The sequence below is a fragment of the Marmota flaviventris genome, chromosome 7, assembly GCF_047511675.1.
Source record: "Marmota flaviventris isolate mMarFla1 chromosome 7, mMarFla1.hap1, whole genome shotgun sequence".
In the NCBI taxonomy this organism is placed as follows: Eukaryota; Metazoa; Chordata; class Mammalia; order Rodentia; family Sciuridae; genus Marmota; species Marmota flaviventris.
In genome coordinates this window covers 5,584,873-5,605,353 of record NC_092504.1, presented here as the reverse complement: position 1 = coordinate 5,605,353, position 20,481 = coordinate 5,584,873, and the positions used below count along the sequence as shown (strand labels likewise).

The 20,481-nt window shown below is 55.3% G+C and overlaps 1 protein-coding gene across 1 annotated transcript in view; it reads right to left on the bottom strand.

Annotated features, from left to right (window-relative positions):
• Positions 1-18,640, bottom strand: part of Evc2 (EvC ciliary complex subunit 2) — a 96,633-nt gene extending 77,993 nt beyond the window's left edge. Inside the window, exons 1-6 of the mRNA XM_071614780.1 lie at positions 18,413-18,640; positions 9,514-9,568; positions 6,243-6,406; positions 5,800-5,868; positions 3,831-4,017; positions 1,057-1,166 (exon numbers count right to left, since the gene is read on the bottom strand). Coding sequence (XP_071470881.1) covers positions 1,057-1,166; positions 3,831-4,017; positions 5,800-5,868; positions 6,243-6,406; positions 9,514-9,568; positions 18,413-18,640 — 813 coding nt within the window. The remainder of the gene's footprint in view (positions 1-1,056; positions 1,167-3,830; positions 4,018-5,799; positions 5,869-6,242; positions 6,407-9,513; positions 9,569-18,412) is intronic.
• Between the last annotated feature and the right edge of the window lie 1,841 nt (positions 18,641-20,481).

Genomic DNA, 20,481 nt, shown 5'->3' with positions numbered 1-20,481 from the left:
TTGTCCAATTTTACCTGCAGCTTTTTTTTTTTTTTTCCTTTTCCTGTTGCAGCAGAAATGCTGCCCAGGCTCTGTGGCCTCAGGGATGAAGGAACTCCCGGAAGTTGCCAGTGGCTGCAGGCACCCCCCCCCCCCGCCCCCCACCCCCCACTCTGCTTCTATCATGTGACCTGGGGCCGTCACAATAGCCTCTAAAGCACATTTCCACATCTATGAAAAGGGACTTTATCCAGGGACTAAAATCACAATAAAATGGCAGAAGGAGCCAAGGCATCCTAAGCTCCCTGAGAGCAAAGCTATGCCTCCTCCATCTTGTCACCAGGGTGCACATTGTTGCCCAGGACCTCCAACCAGGGTGTTCACTGCACAAGTGGATCCACAAAATGGGAAGTGAGCAAAGGAGAGACCAAGGATAATGGTGTTATGGGCTGAATCATGCCCTGAAAATGCAGATGCAGAGGTCCCAAGCCTTAGTGCCTCAGGATGTGACTCAGAATGTGACAGGGGCTTCAAAGTAAAATGAAGTCATTAGGGTGGACTGTGGGCCACCTTTAGGGTGGCCTGGTATCCTCCTAAGAGGAGGAGATCAGGACAGACATACACAGAAGGACAACCACCAGGTGGGGACACGGGGAGGAAGCCCTCTGCAACCTGGAAGCGAGGCCTCAGGAGGAGCCACCCACCAGCTCCTGTTCTCAAGCCCGCGGCCTCCAGGACCTGCATCGATGTGGTGCTTTTCTCTGGAAGCCACCCGGTTGGTGTGCTGGGTTCTGGCAGACTCACAATGAGGGCACCCACTGGGGAAGTGCCCACAATGTGAAGAGTCAAGAGTAGTTCAAGCTGCATACCACTGACGGCACACCCTTAGGGTGACCCTGGGTGAGGCACTATGTGACTGCTCCAGGTGACAGGAAGTTACTGACCACAAGCCACTGCCCTGGGTGAGGTGCCACTGAGAGTAGGCAGGCAGGCACTACTGATCTGTGCCCTTCGTGTCAATGTTCCTAAAACCTCCCACCAGTGACAAGACAGAAAGCCAAGTAACAGAGGAGATACCGGTGAGGAGCTCTGAAAGGTGAGCTGGGCAGGAAGGGTCAGCCTCTCTCCCGTCCCCACTGCTTCCGAGTCCAGCGAGGCCGTGTAGGTCACCCAGTAGGAGTCTCCAACTGCGAGGAGAGAGAAACCCTGGCATCAATGAGGCGCCGGCCACGCCCCCTAGGCAACCACGCCCACCAGGCCACGCCCATAGCCGGCCACGCCCATAGCCTGCCACGCCCCCTCGCAGACACCACCCCCCACGCCCCCCACACAGCACACTGGATCTGTGGGCTCCACGCACCCGGGGTGGGGCGGTCTGGTAGTGGTCGTGGGCATGGGCTAACCTCACTTGCTCCTGGACTCCCAGCCATGAGCCGGTGCGCCCCACCCACAACACGGCCGGCACCCCTTTCTCCCTCGTGCTGCACCTCATCTTTCCCGTGAGCACGGGAGTGCAGTCCCCACCCACTGGCGGCAGCCTTCTGCCCTCAGGAGGGACCTGGGCTCCTCCACACCGAGGGGCACTCTTCCCACCTAAGCCTACCCTCCGACTTCGCCTTCATCCCCAACAGGACTGGAGCTGACCCTAACACAGTGTGCTTACTTCCCAGTTCCTGGTGACCTCAAAACAGTGTAAAAAAGGAGGAAATGAGCACTGATCCTGGGAACCACGGGATTTTGTTGTTTTTAAAATCTTCAACAGGTTCATTTTACTTTTACATAAGGATGAAGCCAAGACTCTGAAGACAGGTGATAATGGGAGAAGACCACCACGATTGTTGTCCAGAAACGGCTGTCCTGGCCTGACCCCGCCTGGCACAGCCAGGCCATACTCTCCATGCACTCCCAGACCTTGGCCTGGCTCATCCCCAAGTCCCCCAAGGCCGATGGCTAGGGAACAGGTTATTTTCTGCAACGTTGAGAAGAAACTGAGACTGATCTGTGTAGGAATGAAGAGTGGACACTGTCTTGTCCCTAAATGATGCTGACTTTCATAAAAGAAAAGCAGCAAATACTACCACTACTCATCATCATCGTCATGAGGTCAGAGTATCAGAGGACTCAAGTCTGCTGGTCATTTGATTTTATCGTCATCTAATTATTCTTTGAGAAAAACAAAGTTGCCTGTCCCCTAAGTTGAAAATCAGTGCCACCTCCCCTGGCACAGCAGACTTCACAGTAAGCACTATCCACATGCTGACCGGAGGGAATGCAGGGTGCTGGGCAGAGTCTGGACATGGGCTTCAGAGCCACAAGAAGAACCTAACAAGAACAAAAACAGCCACGAGATGCCCACCAACACCAGGCGCACCCCCACGGCCCGGCCATCCCGGAGTTTTTCAGGGATTAGCTTCCTCATCCTCACTATGACCTTGACCTCGTGTCCTGCTCAGTGCAAGGATGAGGAGATGGGCAGGAGGCATCCCCAGAGCAGAGTGAGATGGACTCGGGTGAGGAAAGGGCTTGCAGTGGCCAGGGCTCCCAGCAGTGAAGGGAGGGACAGGTGGGTCCTTGCAGGGTCTGGGGGCAGGAGGATGCCTTTGGAGTAGGGGATCAGGTCATACTTCCTGGAAAAGGTCACCCCAGGACCAAGCCCCAAAGGATAGAGGAGACATGTGCATTCAGAGTCAGAACAGGAGAGCTCTCAGGTGGGAAGCCTGGGCAGGTGTGGGAGCTGGAGTCGGTGGCAGGTTTGTCTGGCAGAGCGTGGACGAGGAAAGACAAGGGGAAACGGAAGACAGGGCCAGAGGTGCAGTGGGCTGGGGAGGGCTCTGCAGGAGCCCGCACCTTCCCCTTAGCAGGCGGAGTCCAAGCCACAGGATCTCCTCCACTCAGTCCACAAGGACGCCTGAGAAACGTGGGGATCTCAAGTCGACGTGGGGCTCAGTGGAGCAAACCCAGAGCTGTCTGTGCTCTGCTAGTGGAGCTTAAGAACTGGGGGACTTGTTTTTATATCATTGAAGGATGGAAACCCTAGGGGTCACTTTTAGGACATCACGGAAACCAGAGCCAGCAAAGAGGTCACAACTTTTGAATCAGCTCCACTAGTAGATTCTGTCAACAAGATTGTATTAAGAAAGATTCTGGGTGGGCTGGGGTTGTAGCTCAATGGTAGAGGGCTTGCCTTGCATGTGTGAGGCACTGGGTTCGATTCTCAGCACTGCATATAAATAAATAAATAAAGGTCCATTGACAACTAAAAAAAATATTTTACAAAAAAAGAACTGGGTACGGTGGTGCATGCCTGTAATCCCTGCAGCTTAGAGGCTGAGGCAAGAGGATTGCAAGTTCAAAGTCAGCCTCAGCAAGAGCGAGGCACTAAGCAGCTCAGTGAGACCCTGTCTCTAAATAAAATACAAAAAGGGCTGGAGATGTGGCTCAGTGGTTGAGTGCCTCTGAGTTCAATCTCTGGTACCAGAAAAAAGAACCTGCTTCATCAATCAATGCCAGCTCCCTCAGCAACGGGCCCCTGACAGCCAGCCCAGACGGCAGCACCCCAAGCAAAACAGCCATTCAGCAGCGTCCCAGAGGAACATGCCCAAACATCGTGAACACACTGGAGCGACCTGGACATCTCATGAACATGCTTCCAAGGCCAACATCAACATCCTCCCACCTTGCCCAGCGCACACAAACTCTCTGCCTTTCTGAGTGATGGCAATTTTGGTCATCAGGTGATGGGGCACCAGAGTCATTGGACTCCATCATTCAGAACATGTCTGGCTGAAATTTTTCACAATTAAACTTGAATCTGTATTTAAAAAAAAAACAACACAGGATTCTGCCATCACCTTGCAGAAACTTCTTTCTGAAAGCCTGGAATCCATCCTGGGTCTTGTTCCCGACCGACTCCCTGAGGGTGAGGCCTGTGATGTCATCCAGCACGAGCAGTTCTGAGAGGTTGGCTGACGAGGGCGTCTTGGTGTTGTTCACGAACAGGTGAATGAGCACTGTCTGTGATTCACTCTGCCCCGACACCTGGGATAGGAGGAGAGGAAGGGAGGGCCCATGGCTGCAAGACCAGCCTGACCTCTGCACGTCAGGTCTCACGGGGGTCCTGAGAATTTACCAGGCTCCTCTGGTTTCCAAGCCCCAGAGGATGTTGACCCACACTGTCAAGCTTTGGCCCAGAGACAACTGCAAAGAAGTTGGGACCCTGAAGTGCAGTGAAATCATCCTGCTAAGTGTTCTGGAAGGAAAACTACCCCAAGGTCAGGCTGGAGAGAGAGACTCAAAAGAGCAAGCAACAGCTCTTTGTACTGAGTTATTCTAAAGATGCATCCCCAGCTCAGAGCCCAGGCCGAATGGCTATTTGGTCCCCCAGGAAAGACCTGAGCTGGTCATCTGCATCCTGGTCGGTCTTCTCCATCCATGTTCTGCCTGCTGTAGGATGTGTCCATGACCCATGTGGCTGGTGGACTCGACAACTGTGCCCTGCTGCCCTCTAGCCTTATCTCCCACCACCCTGCACCCCCTCTGCCCAGCCCTGCTGAAATAGATGCGGGAGCTGAAGAGAAGGAAGCAATGTATGTCCCGAGCTGAGTGACAAACAAGGTTCAGAAACGTGGGTATAGTATTCCACCACGAATGTGTACCTGCATGCACACAGGCTCACACACACACACACACACACACAACCACCTGTGCATGTTAGAAAACACCTCTAGAAGGAATGTGAGAACACACTGCACTGATTGCACCCAGGAAGGTCAGCCAGGTGGCTGAGGGCCCCGTGAGGGCAGTGCAGGGAGCAGGAGCCCCGCAGGCCTGGGCTGTCCAAACCCTGCACGTTCCAGAGGGCTCGCCTTTGACCTGCTTCTGGGAGATAACCTCTCAGGCTCCTGGAATATCCTGCCTGATAAGGAGGTTTTACACCTGGGGCCCGGGACCACACCTGCTCATCGAGGTCAACAATGGTGGGTGCCATGGGCCACACAGTGGCAGTGTGGCCTCCAGGGGGCAGAGGACTGAGCATAGAGGTTAGTCTTGCAGGGGCCCATGTCTGACTGAGCCCTGAGGAAAACTCTGGAAGCTGGTCTCCAGTGAGCCTTGCTCTTGGCCAGACTCTGTAGATGTTGCCACACAAGGTGCTGGGAGGACCGGGTGACTGGGCCACACCACGCCACTGCACAAGGACACCAGAAGCACCTGCCTGGTCTTCCAGGGCTCCCCATTCGCCTCATTGCTTTCTCTGCAATACACCACATCTGGAAGCAGCAGGGCTCCTCTGCCTTCTGAGCCCTTCCGCAATCCCTGAGCTGAGGGTGCTCCTGGGGCCCAACTCAGGTGAAAAACTGTCTCATGGGGTTAGTAAGATGGAAGACCTAAAACAGTAAGCAAATTTTTGAAACTATCAAGAACCATATTTTTGTAATCTGAATATAAATATATAACCCTTTCTTCCCTATTCTAAATGATCACTTTTTTTTTTTTTTTAGTTCTTGACAGACCTTTATTTTATTTATTTTTATGCGGTACTGAGAATCGAACCCAGTGCCTCCCACACGCCAGGCAAGTGCGCTTCCACTGAGCCCTAGCCCCAGCCCCTGATCACTGTTATTTTTATTAACAAAAATTTAAGTGTTCCCACCCACCCTCAGTCTCAGCATTGTCATCTAGAGATCAAACCCCTGCTGTCTACAGCATCACCGTGGGTCCAGACAAGAGCAGAAAAGCCCACGATTTACAGCCCGTGGGCCGACTCTACTAAGTGACCTGGGAAAAGTCCAAATCAAGCATAAGTCATTCGTGGAGACTCACCAGCGCACATTTCTGAAAAATTACTCCATTCTCTGAAGTCCCTTGAACTTGTCTTGAAATATCTCCATACTAAAATAAAAGAAAGAAATTATTTAAAAGTGAAGACTATTCCACTCTACACGTACTCAATAAAAACACGCAATGGTAGACTTTTTAAAGGCGGGTAGAGGGATTACTTCCGCGGCTGCAGCCACCCAAAGAGCAGGTGCAAACCTCCTCCTTGTGTAAATCCTCTGTTGTGCACAGAAGAGCACTGGGGAGAGGTAACTGGGCGGTCCCAGTGACGGTCACATTTAGGGAGAGAGAGGGAGCAGCTGGTTGGAGGAACAAAAGCCTATGACGTGCTGTTCACGGCCAGCTCAGAAGGGTCCTTCCACCTGCTGACATGCTCAGAAGGGTCCTTCCACCTGCTGACATTCGTGAGGTGCTGCCTCGTTACTCACCAGGTGGGGCGTTACAGCAGACTCTCTTTTAAAGAGGTTCCTCTTGGGCCAGGAAGGTGCGAAGGCAAATAAGGAATGAGTCCACAGCCCTGGGGAGGCTGCCGAGGTCAGGACTGGGCCGGGGACGTCGGTGTTCCTGTTGGGTTTCATTCCAAGTGGGACTTCTATGCAAGACAGCCAAGCACAGCAGGACAGGAGGAAAGGCAGTAAACACAGCAGTTAAACTCTGAGACGGACCTCACGGTGTGTGGAGGGCACTCGGAAAGGGACGCTGGGTGAGGGGCTGTGCTCATGAGTGAGTGGATGGAAGAGGGGATGGACAGGTGACTTGCGCTCTTTGCCAGGAAAGTGGGGCAGGCTCACAGGAAGCCGAGGGCTTGGGAGGGGTGTTTCTGAGCGTGGTCTCCTTACCTGGACCCTGTGCAGCAGTGTACATTCCCGGGCCCTGGCCACAAATCAGAACCACTGGACTATGGACACTCCCTGGGTGATTCTCACCATGAGATGAGATAGTCCTGGGTTCCAGTCCTGGCTCTGCCACTCTTCAGCTGTGAGCCCTTGGGCAAGTCACCTAGCCTCTCTGTGCCTGTTTTCCTTAACTGCTATGGTTACTGTGGTTTGCCCCCAAAGGCTCATGTGCTAGAAACATGGCCCCCAGCACTGAAAGGTGGTGGGACCTTTAAAAGGTGAGGCTGAGGTGGGGGCGACCGGGTCATGACCTCCTCAGAAGGGACCAGTGCTGGTCTCGAGGAGCAGGTGAGGTCTCCCAGGAGTGGATTACTTCTGCCAGAGCCAGTCACTCCTTATAAAAGGAGCCCAGCCCCTCTGGTCTCTTGCTTTCTGTTTTGCTATGAAACTTTGTCAAACACACCCCTGCCAGGCCATCACATCAGCTGTGCTGTGTAGCCTAAAAGCCTCATCAGAGGCCCACCAGATGGGCTGTCCCCTTTTGGACTTTGAGCCTCCAAAACTGTGAGCTAAATAAACTTCTTGATCCAAGTACCCAACCTCAGGCACTTGATTGCAGCAATGCAAAAATAGACCAAGATGTAAACTCTGAAGAGGAGTTAACTCCTGCGTTAGTGGACCCCAGAGCCTCCACCTACTGCAGCACAAGCTCTGGTGGCCGTCATAAGGAGGACAGGCACAGGCCGGACACAAGCACTGGCTGAGCCAACCAACACAAGATGACTCCTGCGAGAATCTGCTCTACACTGAAATATTTTGAAAGTTCATGAGCGTTGTATGTATAGAAATGTCTCTTAAATCACATGGGCTGGGTTCAGGAGTCCTGCTGAGCAGGTGCCGCTTGGCTGCTAGTGGGCCGCGGGCTCTGGCCAGGGGAGCAGAGTTCTCTGAGCTTGGTCCTTCTCACCCGGGATGTGGTTAAGACACCCATGGGGCGGGGCTGTCCTGGGAGCCAATGAGCCACCACAGGTCACAAGCTTGAAGTTAGAAATTCATCTAGATGGGCAGGTAGACAGACAGACAGACTGACTGACTAGGCAGTGTGGAGACAAGTCTCACTGTGCTGCCCAGGCTGACGCAAATGATCCTTCTGCCTCAGCCTCCCAAGCAGCGGGCACTACAGGAGTGCCCACCACGCCTGGCAGGAATCTACACTTTCACAATGACCCAGACTGCGCAGCTGCGCTTCCTTTAACATCCATCTCTGTCCAAGCACAACTGCAGTGTGCCTGCAGACACACCCATTTTGGGTCATTCTCACTGTGTTGACAGCAAGGTCTTTAATACTACGTTTTAAAACTACAGAATTTCAAAAAATAGGTAGGGGAAAATTTTAAATTGAGAAAAAAATAAAAAAGATGTGGGATGGGGCCCTAGATAAAATTAAGGTCTCTTGTTTCTTGGACAATGTCTGGTGGATTTGGTTTGCGAAGCTGCCGTGAGGATCAGGGTCCCCACCGCACAACTCTTCACACTGAGAAGCTGGCACCGGGACCTGACAGCCCTGGCCACGAAACAACCAGGCTCTTTCCCAGGCCGGCCGCTGAGCTGGTCAGAAAGGTCTGGGGAATCAAGTGGGCACAGTGCTCTCTCCAGACCCCAGCCCCTTGGGCTCAGGGCAACGGCTCGCCCCGCACACCCACTGGACGTAAAATCTCATACTGGATGTAAAAGACCTACATGAGTCTCAGGACTCGTCTCTGGGCACCTGTGTGTGCCCCACTGGCTCCTCCTGGTCCTCGGGAGCACCCCCCCAGGAAGGCCCCTCTCTAGTCAGTGGGAATCCTGCTGGGTCTACGGACCAGGGGGCCCACCTGCGTCCCAGCCTATCTGGGTCCCAGGATGCCACAGTTAGGCAAAGAGTCCAGAAAACTCCAACCTGGCCTCGGTGACAGGTTCTGGGACACACATGACAAACTGAGCCCATTGGTTTCCCTGAATTTATACGAGGACAGTGGAGGAAAGCTCTTCACTCTGCAAGTGCCAGCCACGGGGCTTGGATCCCAGGACTGTCACGGCCTGGAAAGGCTGCCCGGAGAAGGACGCCCTCCAGAGGACAGCAGCAGGGCAGCACCTGGGTCCCACGGGGACCTCGTCCCTGGGGTGAGATTGTTACGGGTGATCAGTTTCCTCTTGTGGACAGTTAGTGTCACCTGGTGTAATGGACTGAATCATGGCCCCAACGATACTTGGGTCCTGATCTTTAGCAGGGACTGCGCAGAGGGACTACACCGAGGGCCTGTGAAGGGGCAAGAGCTGGGTCGTCCAGATGGGCATTGAATGTCATCCCAGGGGTCCTAAGAAAGAGCCCAGGGGAGACTTGAGGGGAGGGGGTGACATGGCCACCCAGCTGGCTTTGAAGAGGTGGGAGGGGCCTCGACCTGAAGAACTCCAGGAGTGGGCTGCAGGTGCCACCAGAGGTGGACCCTGCCCAGATCCCCCCAGGGAGCGGCCCTGTCCACCCTCCACTTCAGCCCGGGGAATGGAGAACAGTGTTGTTTAATGAGCTCTGAAGCTGTCACAGCAGCACAGGTCACCGAGAGCCTGGCGCTCAGCACGCTGTTTCCCTCAGCAGGCTCCTGCAGCCGGCGTCCAGACAGCCTGGCCTGCCCTGATTCAGCACTGTGTCCTCACTACTGCTCAGGCATGCTCTCCGTGTTTTGTTTTGTGAGTTCAGGGAACAACCTGTTTGCCCAGGTGGGGGGACACCGCGAGGACCCACAGGGTGACGCAGGTGAGGGTGGGCTCTGGGTGCCGCCACTCAGGGTCAGAACAATGAGAAACCACCTGAAGCAAAACTCACCTGCCGTCTTCAGGTGAGAGCGCTCCACGTGCAGCCACGTCCTACAGAACAGGCCCTAAAACACACGACAGGCCCAGAGTCGTGAGCTGAGGAACACACTCCTGGGGAGCGGGCCACGGTCACTTTCCAGAACAGCTCCCTGGAGAGGAGCGGCACCTCTCTTCCACGCCTGGAAGCACCTGCCCAGACACACTGCCCTTCTGGGAGCTGTCTAGGGCACAGCACGGTGTGGATGAAATGCCGCAGACAGATCTGTGTTGGAATCCCAGGTCTGCTTCCACGGGCGGGGGCCCCGGCAAGCCCCAAGCATCGTGATTCCCAAGAACCCACAAGCTGCTGGGGTGGCAGTGAAACACCGGACAGGGAGTCAGAACTGGGTTCTAGTTAGCAGCTTCTACTCACTGGGTGTCCTCGGCCAAGTCTCAGCTTCTCTGAGCCCGCTCCCTCTCTGAAAAGGGGCCATCTCAAAGCTCCCCCAGCTTGCCTACCTCATGACTGATGAGATCTTATCCAAACTGCACCCAACCAGGCCCTTCCGCTCCACTTTGTGAACTCTGGACCCTGGAAGGCCAGAGCCCTCCCTCTCCTGTTTGCTCCTAAGGGCTGCCCTGGATGGGGCCCCTTCAGCGTGCCAGGTCCTGAGCTGGCTCTCCAAGCCTGTGGTACAAGAGCGCGAAAGAACCTCGGAGTATTAGCCTCATTTTAAAGTGCTCTCCCCAGACTCAGGGTAACTAGGAACTCCCTCCAGGCCTCACGGGAACGGTGGTGGGACTGCCTTTCACCCAAGCAGCTGCTCTGGACTTGGGCTCCCACCATCCGCTCTCGCTGGCTTCTGTGTAGTTAAGAAGGACGCATGAGCAGGAGGGCTGAGCAGGACACTCAGGCCTGGTCTCAGGTCCAGTCCCAATGGCCACACGGGAGTGGGTGTCTTCACTTGTTTGTGCTGTCATAACAAAACACCTGAGACTGGGTAATTGGCAATGAACAGAAATTGATACGGGGTGCGCTGTTGCTGTAGCAATACCTAAAACTGGGAAGCAGCTTGGGAACTGGGTAATGGGGAGGCTAAACCGTAACAGGCGTTCTCGAGGGGACTCAGGTGTTGGGGGCCATGTGTGCGTAAACCATGGTTTGCTCAAGCCATTAAGGCAGAGAGGCCACTCTTTCAGGAACTCCTGGGTGTAACTCCCCGGACGCCTGGATCAAGCTGGCCCCATCTTAGCTCACAGCCTTAGGATCAAACAGCCTCCCAGAGATGGGCGTAGCCCACCAAATGCCAAATAACCTGTCTACTGCAAGACCCCTGGCACACGGGCAGCAAGCCCCTAAACAAGACTCCTCCCCCACAGAAACTTTACACTTACCCGTCCCTTGATCTGGACCGCGATAAATAAAGCAAGTGTGAGCTTCTTCTTTATTAGAAGCCAGACCCCTCTGGTCCACTCAACTGGTCACGCCCCTGCTTTAAAAATATCCCCGCCTTTTGTCTTTAATCCTGACACATTACCTTCATAGCTTTTATCTCACAGCCAGCCCATCCCTCCGGTGGGTGCCCATTCCCTCGCCCACACTGGACGTGAGCCAGGTTCAGCAGGAGGAGAGCTGTAGGGAAGTAGGGACTCCCTGCAGACGAGTCAGGTGCCCACCAGAATGTTGGCAAGGATACAGACAATAAAGCCATCCTGATGCAATCTTAGGTGAACATGGACACAGGAAAAGCCATCCTTGTTACAAAGTGGCAGAAGTCGCGCCTGAATCTTGTCCTGTAATGCTCCGGGGAAGGCAGAGCTCGCAGGAAGGCACAGGGGCATCTGGCAGAAGGAACCTCAGCAGGGCCCAGGGCGCACCTTGACTGCTTGTAGCAAAACCAGAGAGAAAACCAACAAATGAAAGAGAATTTATAATCAGAAGAAGAGCGGCCTTACTATCTGGGAAACGCTCAGGCAGCCAGGCCGTGAAGACGGAAAAGGGTTCCGGAGAGGATCCCAAGGCAGCGGCCAAGGGAGCTCCCGGAGAAAGATCCGTGTGGCCCTGAGGAGGCCACAGGCTGTTGATCAGGACAACGGAAGAGGGACCCTGACTGCATCCTGCGGATCCTCAAGACCTTCCAGGCTGCTCTCCCATCCCAGGGTCTCGGGGGCAGAAGAATGTCAAGGATGTGCCCAGGATTCCCACAGGACCTTGGTGCTCACAGCCCAGGGCGCCTCAAGCCTGTTTCCTGAATCCCAGTGCAGAGCTGCCCCGCATCCTCTAGAGGCCACAAGCAGAGGCTTTGGTGGTGTCCCCCTGGCACCAGCGTACAGGGTGTGACACTGCAGGAGCTACAGAGACATGGCTGTCCCCAGCTGGACTTCACAGGGTGCCTGGACGGGCTTGGGGCCCGGATGAGAACAGTCAATGGGGTGAAACACCACAGGGACCCCACGAGAGCAGGCAGCAGTGAACTGTGGGGGCGGGGCTGACCCCAGACCCAGGACAGCTAAACCTCCTAGGCCAGCCTGGAGGGTCACCGGCGCCCAGCCCACCCGTGGGGGCTGCTCTGAGTGCACCCAGCAGAGTGGGGCCGGCCCACCAGGGCCTCCCGTGCCAAGCCCCGCCCTTGTGTCCAGAAGGCAGGGGACGCAGTCCAGGATAATTCTCCAGCCTGGGGCGTTAATGTTTCCCTGCAGGTGTGGGGTCTGGTGGGCCCCGTCGTCGTCCTCCCCGCTTCTCCTGTTTGGGAGGGAACGTCTATTTGGCGCTGCTCCACGGCTCTTCTGCAGAACCTCCTAACCAACTGGACCTCCGGGATCATGACGCAAGGGACTCTGCCTCGGCTCCCTGCTCTCCCCCAGCCTGCGTCTCACCCAGGTCGACAGAGGTGAGCTTCCTGGGAGACTTCAGACTCTCAGGTCAACACGTAGGGTTACGGGGGGAAGGAGTGCACCGTGGATGAGAGCGCTGTGTCCCTCCGACACTCAGGATGAAGTGGGCACCCAGGTAACAGTACTAAGGGGTTTAGGAGGTAATTAGGCCACGAGGGTCTGCCCTCACAGACATGGTGAGTCCCCCTAAGACACGTGGAGGGGACTAGCTAGGCTTCTTCTTGAGCTTTTGGCCCTGCCCCTTCTAACACATGAGGACACAGCCATCTTGGAGGCAGAGACTGGACCCTCACAGGACATGGAACTTGCTAGCGCTTGACCTGGGACCGTCCAGCCTCCAGGACTGGGAGCACTCTTCCACTGCTACAGATGGCCCCTGTGGTACTGTGTGGACCAAGACTCTGGGACATGCCAGCTGAGACCACACTGGACACAGAAGAGGCTGTGTGGCTACTGTCTCTGTCCCCTGAACAGCCTTCCCCGTGTCCTGTCTCGTAGTCAGAGCAAGCCACCCTGTGTGGCTGTGGGTTCCAGGCCTGGTCCTTGCAGGCCTCTATAGCCCTGGACACAACCCTCTGGGGGCAGCCCTAATGGAAGGGCGTGAGCCCCACCATGTGGAGCCCTCCCAGCTGTCCCTCATTCCACTCCACTTGCAGCATCTGTTACCTCCTCAGCACCTTCACTGACCACCCCCATGGCTCTCCATCCACTCTGCCCACACGTGTGCCCGCTCAGCCCTCGGGGCCCACCACACACAGCAGCACACTGCTGGCTACCCTCCTCCGACTCTGGGAATCCAGAGCAGGCATCACCTTGGTCTGCCTCGTTCTCCCACCCAAGCTGTGGGGCACAGCCAGTGCCTGGCAGGCATGCTGTGGCCAGTATCTGGTGGGCATTCCGTGGGCAGGGGATGGGGGATGGCTGACTGGGAGGCCTCCTCTCCAACACCCTCCCTGCCTTCTGCCTTCCGTGAGCTCCAGGAGGGCCTTCTGCAGCCAAGGAAATGTGCTGTGACAGAACTGTCCACTGTGCAGCCTCCAGACGCGGGGGCCATTCCGCACTTCAAATATGGCTGACACACTGGCCATCTGGGAGACAGTTGGAACTGCCCAGTAAGAGGGGGCAGATGCCAAACAAACCCTGAGCACTGATGCCCAGGTTTACTCCTCCCTTTCCTGTGGAGCCAGCCACTAACAGCAAGTGCCAGGGGAGCACAGGTCTGGGTGGACAGCCTTCCCGCACCTGGAACCACTGTGGTCACGGCCTCCTCGTCTGTAAGATGGAGATGAGTCCTTTCATCAGAACTACCTAAAGAATTAAGTCAGATAATGCACGTAGAGCACTTAGCGTGGCCCAGCACACAGCAATCACCCAGGGAATGCCCTACACCACTCGTGCCCTCCATTACTGCACTACTGTAACTATGTCATCACTGCCACTACCGTGTCACCTCTCCATCATCTGCAATAAAACTGAGAAGGAACTAGAAAAATTGCTGTCTTGTAAATGAGAAAAAAATGGGGCTTGGAGCTGGACCGAGCCTCTTGTCAAGAACAGATGGGGGCCGTGATTATGGCTCAGTGGTAGAGCGCTGGCCTAACGTGGGGGAGGCACGGGGTTCAGTCCTCGGCACCACATAAAAATGAATACATACAATAAAGATTTTAAAAAGTGTGTATCTGTCTAAAAAAAATCTTTTTTTAAAAAAGAAAAGGAGGACGATGACGTCTTGGTTACCGCTACTTCCTCTGGAGCAGGCGAGGGAGAATCAAAGACGCACAACGACGCTCTTGATCACTACCATGTGCTGCTTAGTAAATGGGGTCAACCCCGGAGAACGCACAGACGTCCTGCTCTCAGGAACAGGAGGAGTGTAAACAACAATGTGCTGCGCGTCCTATGCTATCCACGGACAGGGAGGGGAGAGGAGGACATTAGAAAGTCGTCACGGTGCTGGGAAGAAAACTGGGGAAAGGACAGAGTGGCTCCCAGCAGCCACGTGGACGGCCTCCTGAGAGGGTGACGCGGTGAGAGAGGGCTGGGCCTCTCGGGGAGCAGCCTTCGGGCTGGGGATCCCCTCCTGAGGGTGTGTGCCTGGAGCGGTCAGGAGCAGCAGAGGCCAGGGTGCCAGAGCAGGGTGACTTGGCAGGAGAGACCTGGGTGAGGTCACAGTGCAACGGGCGATAGAGGGGCTTTCAGGCCACCTGGGAACTTGCCTCTGCTGAGTACCGGGGGGGGGGGGCAGGTGGGCTGCCTTGTGAAGGTGGCAGGAGGAGGCTGTTTCCAGTGGGACACCCGCCGGGCTGCTCTGCTGACAACGGAGAAGGTGGGCAGGGGTGGGAGGGGGACGAGCTGGAAGGCTCCCGATGGTCCCCGAGGGAAACAGCCAGGACCAACGGGGTCATCATACAGAGTGAAGGCCACACCGATGTTTTGAAATGAACCCTTGGGACCTGCTGGCTGATGGACATGGGGAGGAGCCAGTGAGGAGGCCAAGGGCAGTGCCGAGGCTGTGGCCCAGCACAGGAAGGAGGGGCACCAGCAGCAGCAGGGCAGCGAGGAGCGATTCACGCCGTGCGCAGGCCTGTGGCATGCCCCTGGGCCTCCACGGAGTCTAGCAGGCGGATCTGTGCTGGACTTCCTGGAAGTCACCCCTGGAGGTCAGAATTTGGGGCTGTCAGTGGACAGATCACCCCAGGCATGCGTGGCCATGGAGGACAGAGGGGTCCGAGCTCTGCCGTGCTGCAGCCTGCAGGTGGAGAGGAGCACGGAAGCCCCCAGAGACCCCGTTTTACCTTGCCAAGCTCTCAAGAAGTATTTGAGGATGCTTCTCTGGCCAGGAGAGCTGCTCAGAAAGCCAAGATCAGTGTACCTCGTAACAGCAATGTGGCAGCGTCCACCACCTTGGGTGTTTTTGTGTTTCGGGCTGGAATTTTTTTCTCTTTTTCCATTAATTGACCCAACCTGGGACACACCCAGTACATTCGCCTTAACCTCACAGCTAAACCAGATCACTGTTGTTTGATATTCAAGTAGAAGAGCAAAAACACAACAATACCCGCACAAACCGTGATGATGTGGGCCTCGTTCTGAAGTGTACATCTGTCGTTCCCTAAGTCCCTGGGCGTCAGGTAGGGCTTGCATACAGCAGTGCTTGTCAAACGTGCTAGTCTCAGGAACCTTCACACCCTCCACAAGTATGGAGGGCTCCCAAGAACTCTGCTTTGTGCAGACTATATTTATTTTATTTTTATGTGGTGCTGAGGATGGAACCCAGGGTCTCACACGTGCTAGGCGAGCGCTCTACTGCTGAGCCACAACCCCAGACCAGACTATATTTATTAATATTTTCTTTTTTTCCTTAGCACAGAGAAAATATTTTTACTATATTTCAAATTAGAGTTAGAATATTTTTGAGTGTCAAGCTGGGCACATAACTGTAATCTCAACAACTTGGGAGGCTGAGACAGGAGGATCATAAGTTTGAGGCCAGCCTGGGCAACTTAGTGAAACTCAATAATAAAGGGGGCTTAGGGTATAGCTCAGTGGTAGAGCACCCCTGGGGTCAATCCTCATTAAAAAAAAAAAAACACACACTAATTCCCTTTTAGATAGGCATAATAATCCCACTGCACATCCACATAAGCAGCATATCTTATGAAAAATAACTACATTCTCCAAAATAAGAATATGGATAGCAGTGTTTTATGCTTCTGCAAATCTCATCTGAGTCTGGATTAATGAAAGAAGCTGAATTCTCAACTCTGCTTCTGGGTTAAATCTTCTCCTATACACATATTGTGTCACTTTCAAAAAAGTCCACTGTCCCCTGGTAAGGAGATGAGTGGGAAATGTACATAATGTCTCAGTATCACTATAAAAATTGCTCTGACTCCTTTAACCCCAGATGCAGTTCCTGGGCCCCACTTTGAGAACCACGGGGCAGTGAGAGGCAGTCTCGGTGAGCATCAGATGAAGAAACCACATAAGACACTCCCATAGGAAGGAGACAGCGAGGGGCCCAGGCAATGAAGCAAATGTTCCAACCAAGGGATGCAGGGCATCACGGGTCCAAAGACAGTGGAACATGTCACAGTCCCTCCCACCTGGGGCTTCACCATGAACTTCTGTGCACACCGGATGTTCTCTCTTACTCCTTCCCTAGATAAACCCACTCATCCTTTGAACATTAGCTGAACGATTTCATCTGACCACCTAACTGAATGACCCTCCTCCCCAGCCCTCCCTCATAGCTCCCCACCACTCTGCTCAAAGTACTTAATCACTGTGCAATTATGAATGTACTTCCCCAGCCCCTGGCACACAGCATGGCCCTCAGCAAAGGTGTAAATACCTATGAACATGTGTATGTCTGCGTATACACATGTGTGCATGTGCATGTGTGTATATGTACATGTATGTGTGTATAAAATGAATGGAGGGAGGGAAGGTTTCAGACAATCACACAGAAACAGCTAACAGGCACCTTCAGGAACTAGGATCGTGCTCTGGAGAGAGTCTTCCACCACTGTGGGGAACCTTGCCCCAGGCCCCACAGAGTGGGGTGAGTGCTCACGGCGGCAGGGACACCCAAGACCCACAGAAGCCCCAAGTTCTTTACTGTCCAGCTTATGGAAGGATTGTCTGAGACAGGCCCAGAGTGATGCAGGAAGAACTGGCATGGGCAGGGCCAGGACCCAGGTGAGGCAGGTACTAGAGACACAGAGGGCACCTGGACACAGATGCTCACTCGAAGGTTCCTTCAAGGGCAGGAGATGACCTGGACTCACTCTGGTCCTGCATGGCCTCAGGCACTTCCCAGAGGGCACTGTCCCTCCTCTCAGCAGGCCCATCCTCCACACCTGCTCTTGACAGAGGCCCACGTCCACCTCAATGTTCCAGCACAATCTGGCCCTGGAGCCCACCCTGCACCTGCAGGCACAGAAGAGCACGAGGCCAGGGCCATGCTTTCTTGGGCCTTGGTTTTTTTCCTCCACAAATGGGCCAGATAATTCCCACTTCCCTTGGCAGAAGCAAGTGAAAGGACCCAGTGAAAATGCGCTGTCCTTGGGCTACTTACAGCTCAAAGTTCACAGACACAGTGCAGTGCTTCATACTGAAACCGAGAAGACATGACATAGGAAGCATCAGAGGCATTCTCAACCTCTGCAGCCATGAGGGAGCCCTGGGGCATGCACCAGACAGAGCGGCAGGACTGCAAGCTGGCCCTGGGGGAGAGTGGGAGGACTCCAAGGGCATCAATGATCCAGCGCCTGGCGAAGGCGCTCCTGGAAATCTCTGGGTTTGCAGCCAGGATTCATGAGACAGCCAGGAAGGAAGAGGGAAGCGGTGGGACACAGACCTTGGACAGGTCCCCCTAGAGCCTGGGGGAAGGGATGGGGCACAAATTAAGGAATGAAATCTAGGATAGATCTTCACCAAGGGCCAGAGGCAGACAAGGGACCTGATCAGAGAGAGAAGGCATGAGGCTGGTGACCAGCTTGGGGAGGAGGAGAGAGCTAGGGTATCCGGTGCCTTTCCAAGTTTGGACACAGAGAAAGACCAGGGTCAAGGCCAAGTGGGAGATGGCCAAACTCATCAGGGAAAGTGTAGTGTGGTAAAAATCCAGCCAATACCCCGGACGCTCATGTCACAAGCTGCACCTTCCCAAGAAGAGCTGGCCACCGCTTTAACTGACGCACAGTGGCCTCTGGGGGAGTCACCATTAGGCAGGGTTGTATGTACAAAGAAAGAGAAGTGAAGTGATTTGCTCGGGGACACAGAGCTCCTAGAACGCGGAGCAGGATTCGAACCTGGCCGCTGGTCGTGGCCAAGCCTTCACCCCCAATCCAGAGCCGCCCCCTCCCGTCGGGGTTCTCTGGGGCGCGCGGAAGGCACCTTAGCGACACCTCCAGGCGCGGCGGTCGGATCCCGCCTCCCCTTCCTCGTCCTCTGCCCAATATTAAAGGCCCCCGCCCGGCCTGCAGACCGTGGGCCGCGCGGGTCCCACCCGAGCCCGGGGCGGCGCTGCTCACCTGTGCTCTGCGCTCGGGCCCTGCCCCGCTGGGTGCCGAAGGGGTCCCCAGGCAGGGCCCGACCTGGCCCGCCGCGGGCAACGTGCGGGGAGTCTGCTCGCCGAAGGGGTGATGGAGCGGGCCGGGGCCCGCGGGGAGCCAGCCTGGGGCCCTCAGAGCCAGGGCCGCGACCAGGACGCCCCCGGCCAGCACCCACGTGGCGCGCCACCCAGCGCCCACGGGACCCATCGCCCGCCGGGGTCCCGCGCCCCGAAACCGGCCGGCGCCGCGGAGTCGCTGGGCTTCCGGACCCCAGGCCCGCCCCGCCGCCGAGCATGCTCAGTGCGAGCCGCCGCGGAAAGTTTTCTGGAACAAACACGGGCATCTGGACTTGGCGGGCCGGGAGGCGCCCGGGGTGTGGGAGGGAGCCAGGGAGCCAGGCTGGTGAGGCTGAGCGCTGCGCGGTCACGCCCCGGTTGCTCGCGCTCTGCCGGGTGTCCCATACTACCCAAATCAGAGCAGGTCCCTCTTCCGACTCCAGGGATTACCAGGGGTCCTCTACTAAAGCCCACCCGGTTCTCTGGATCCCAGCTCAGCCTCACCTCCTCTAGGAAATCCCTGGACACCGGACTAGATCCCCACGCTTCCCTCACCCACCTATTAGGAAACCGAAAGGCGTTAGGGCATTTGCAGAGGGCCTGCGATGTCAGAGGAGCTGGCAGGGAGCAGGCAGAGAAAAAAGGTGACCCGCACTTCCTGTTGGGTTCAGTATTCACTGGATTAGCCCCTGAAACTGCCCAGGGGGGCACATTCCCAGGGAGAGGCAGGTAGTTTCTGACTCTCTCTGGAGAATCAGAAAGAGGGCAGAGCGTGTCTGGAGCCTGGAAGCCTTTGAGCAGCTCCTCTGAGCCCTTCTTGGGGACACGTGGAGACTAGGCTTGGCTTTGCTTTGCCCTGGGGATTGGGGGTGGGGTGCAGTTTGTCTGCTTCCTGTTCCTTTCTCATCCCCTATGGGCACAGCTCATGCCTGATCACTGGGGAAAGAATTCCTCTCCTGCCAGTTTTCTTGCTGGGCAGCCTCTGAGGCTGGCATTTCACCTCCCAAACACACACCTCCAAGGACAGGCCTTCTTGACCTGTCACGGATAAGGTGATGGGTTAAGGATCTGAGAGAGAGAGAGGCCAACATTCCCACAGTAGGTTTGCTGTCCTAGGTGGTACCTGGCTGTGTCAAGAGTGAAACAAGGCCAAAGGCTAAGTGCCAAGCATCCTACTGGAGCAGCAATGTTATATGGCAGCGAGTCATTTAAAATGACATTTTAATATTCAAACAACCTTGTAATAAAGTAAAGTGCAATGAACATTACATGATTCCCTTTTTTTAGACGGGTCCTGCTGTGTTGCCTGGGCTGACCTTAACTTTGAATCCCTGGATGCAGCCATCCACCTGCCCCTCCTCCTGAGGACTGAGTAGCTGGGACTAGAGATGCATGCCACTGCACCAGCCTTTACATTTGGAAAACTGAAGCCTGAGCATGCCACGAAATAGCCAGCATAAAGCACAGGGTTATTGTCCCTGCAGATGTGCCCAGGAGCCTTGGAAATTCTTCTGAGGAAACATTTAAGCAGCTAGCAGAGACTGTGTGCCTTGAAGCCAGACAGGCGCAGGGTTGAGTGTTGCACTCCTTAGTTGCACCTTGAGCAAGTCACCTCTCCTTTCTAGCTGTAAGTTTTTTCATCCGTAAAAAAGATGAGGAATTTGGATAATAGTTCCCACCTTGCCCACCTGGAAGGGTAGAGGGAAATGATGAAACAGACTGGGAGAGTTGAGCCTGGTCTCCAGGGCGAGAAGCTCAGCACAGAAGCCCTCTCTGTTGAAACAGATCCCTGGATTACCTCCAGCCCTCCTCTCACGGGGAATCCAGGTAGGAGCCGGCACATGCACACATCTGGGAGCACTCATGTGCCCCTGGCTGCACTCTGGCTCCCAGGACGATTGCTAGCAGGCACTCTGCATTCAGAAGGAGCAGGACGCTGGCATCGCCTTGTGTGTCTCCACACAGCCTGGAGATCCAACCAGCCTGGGCGTC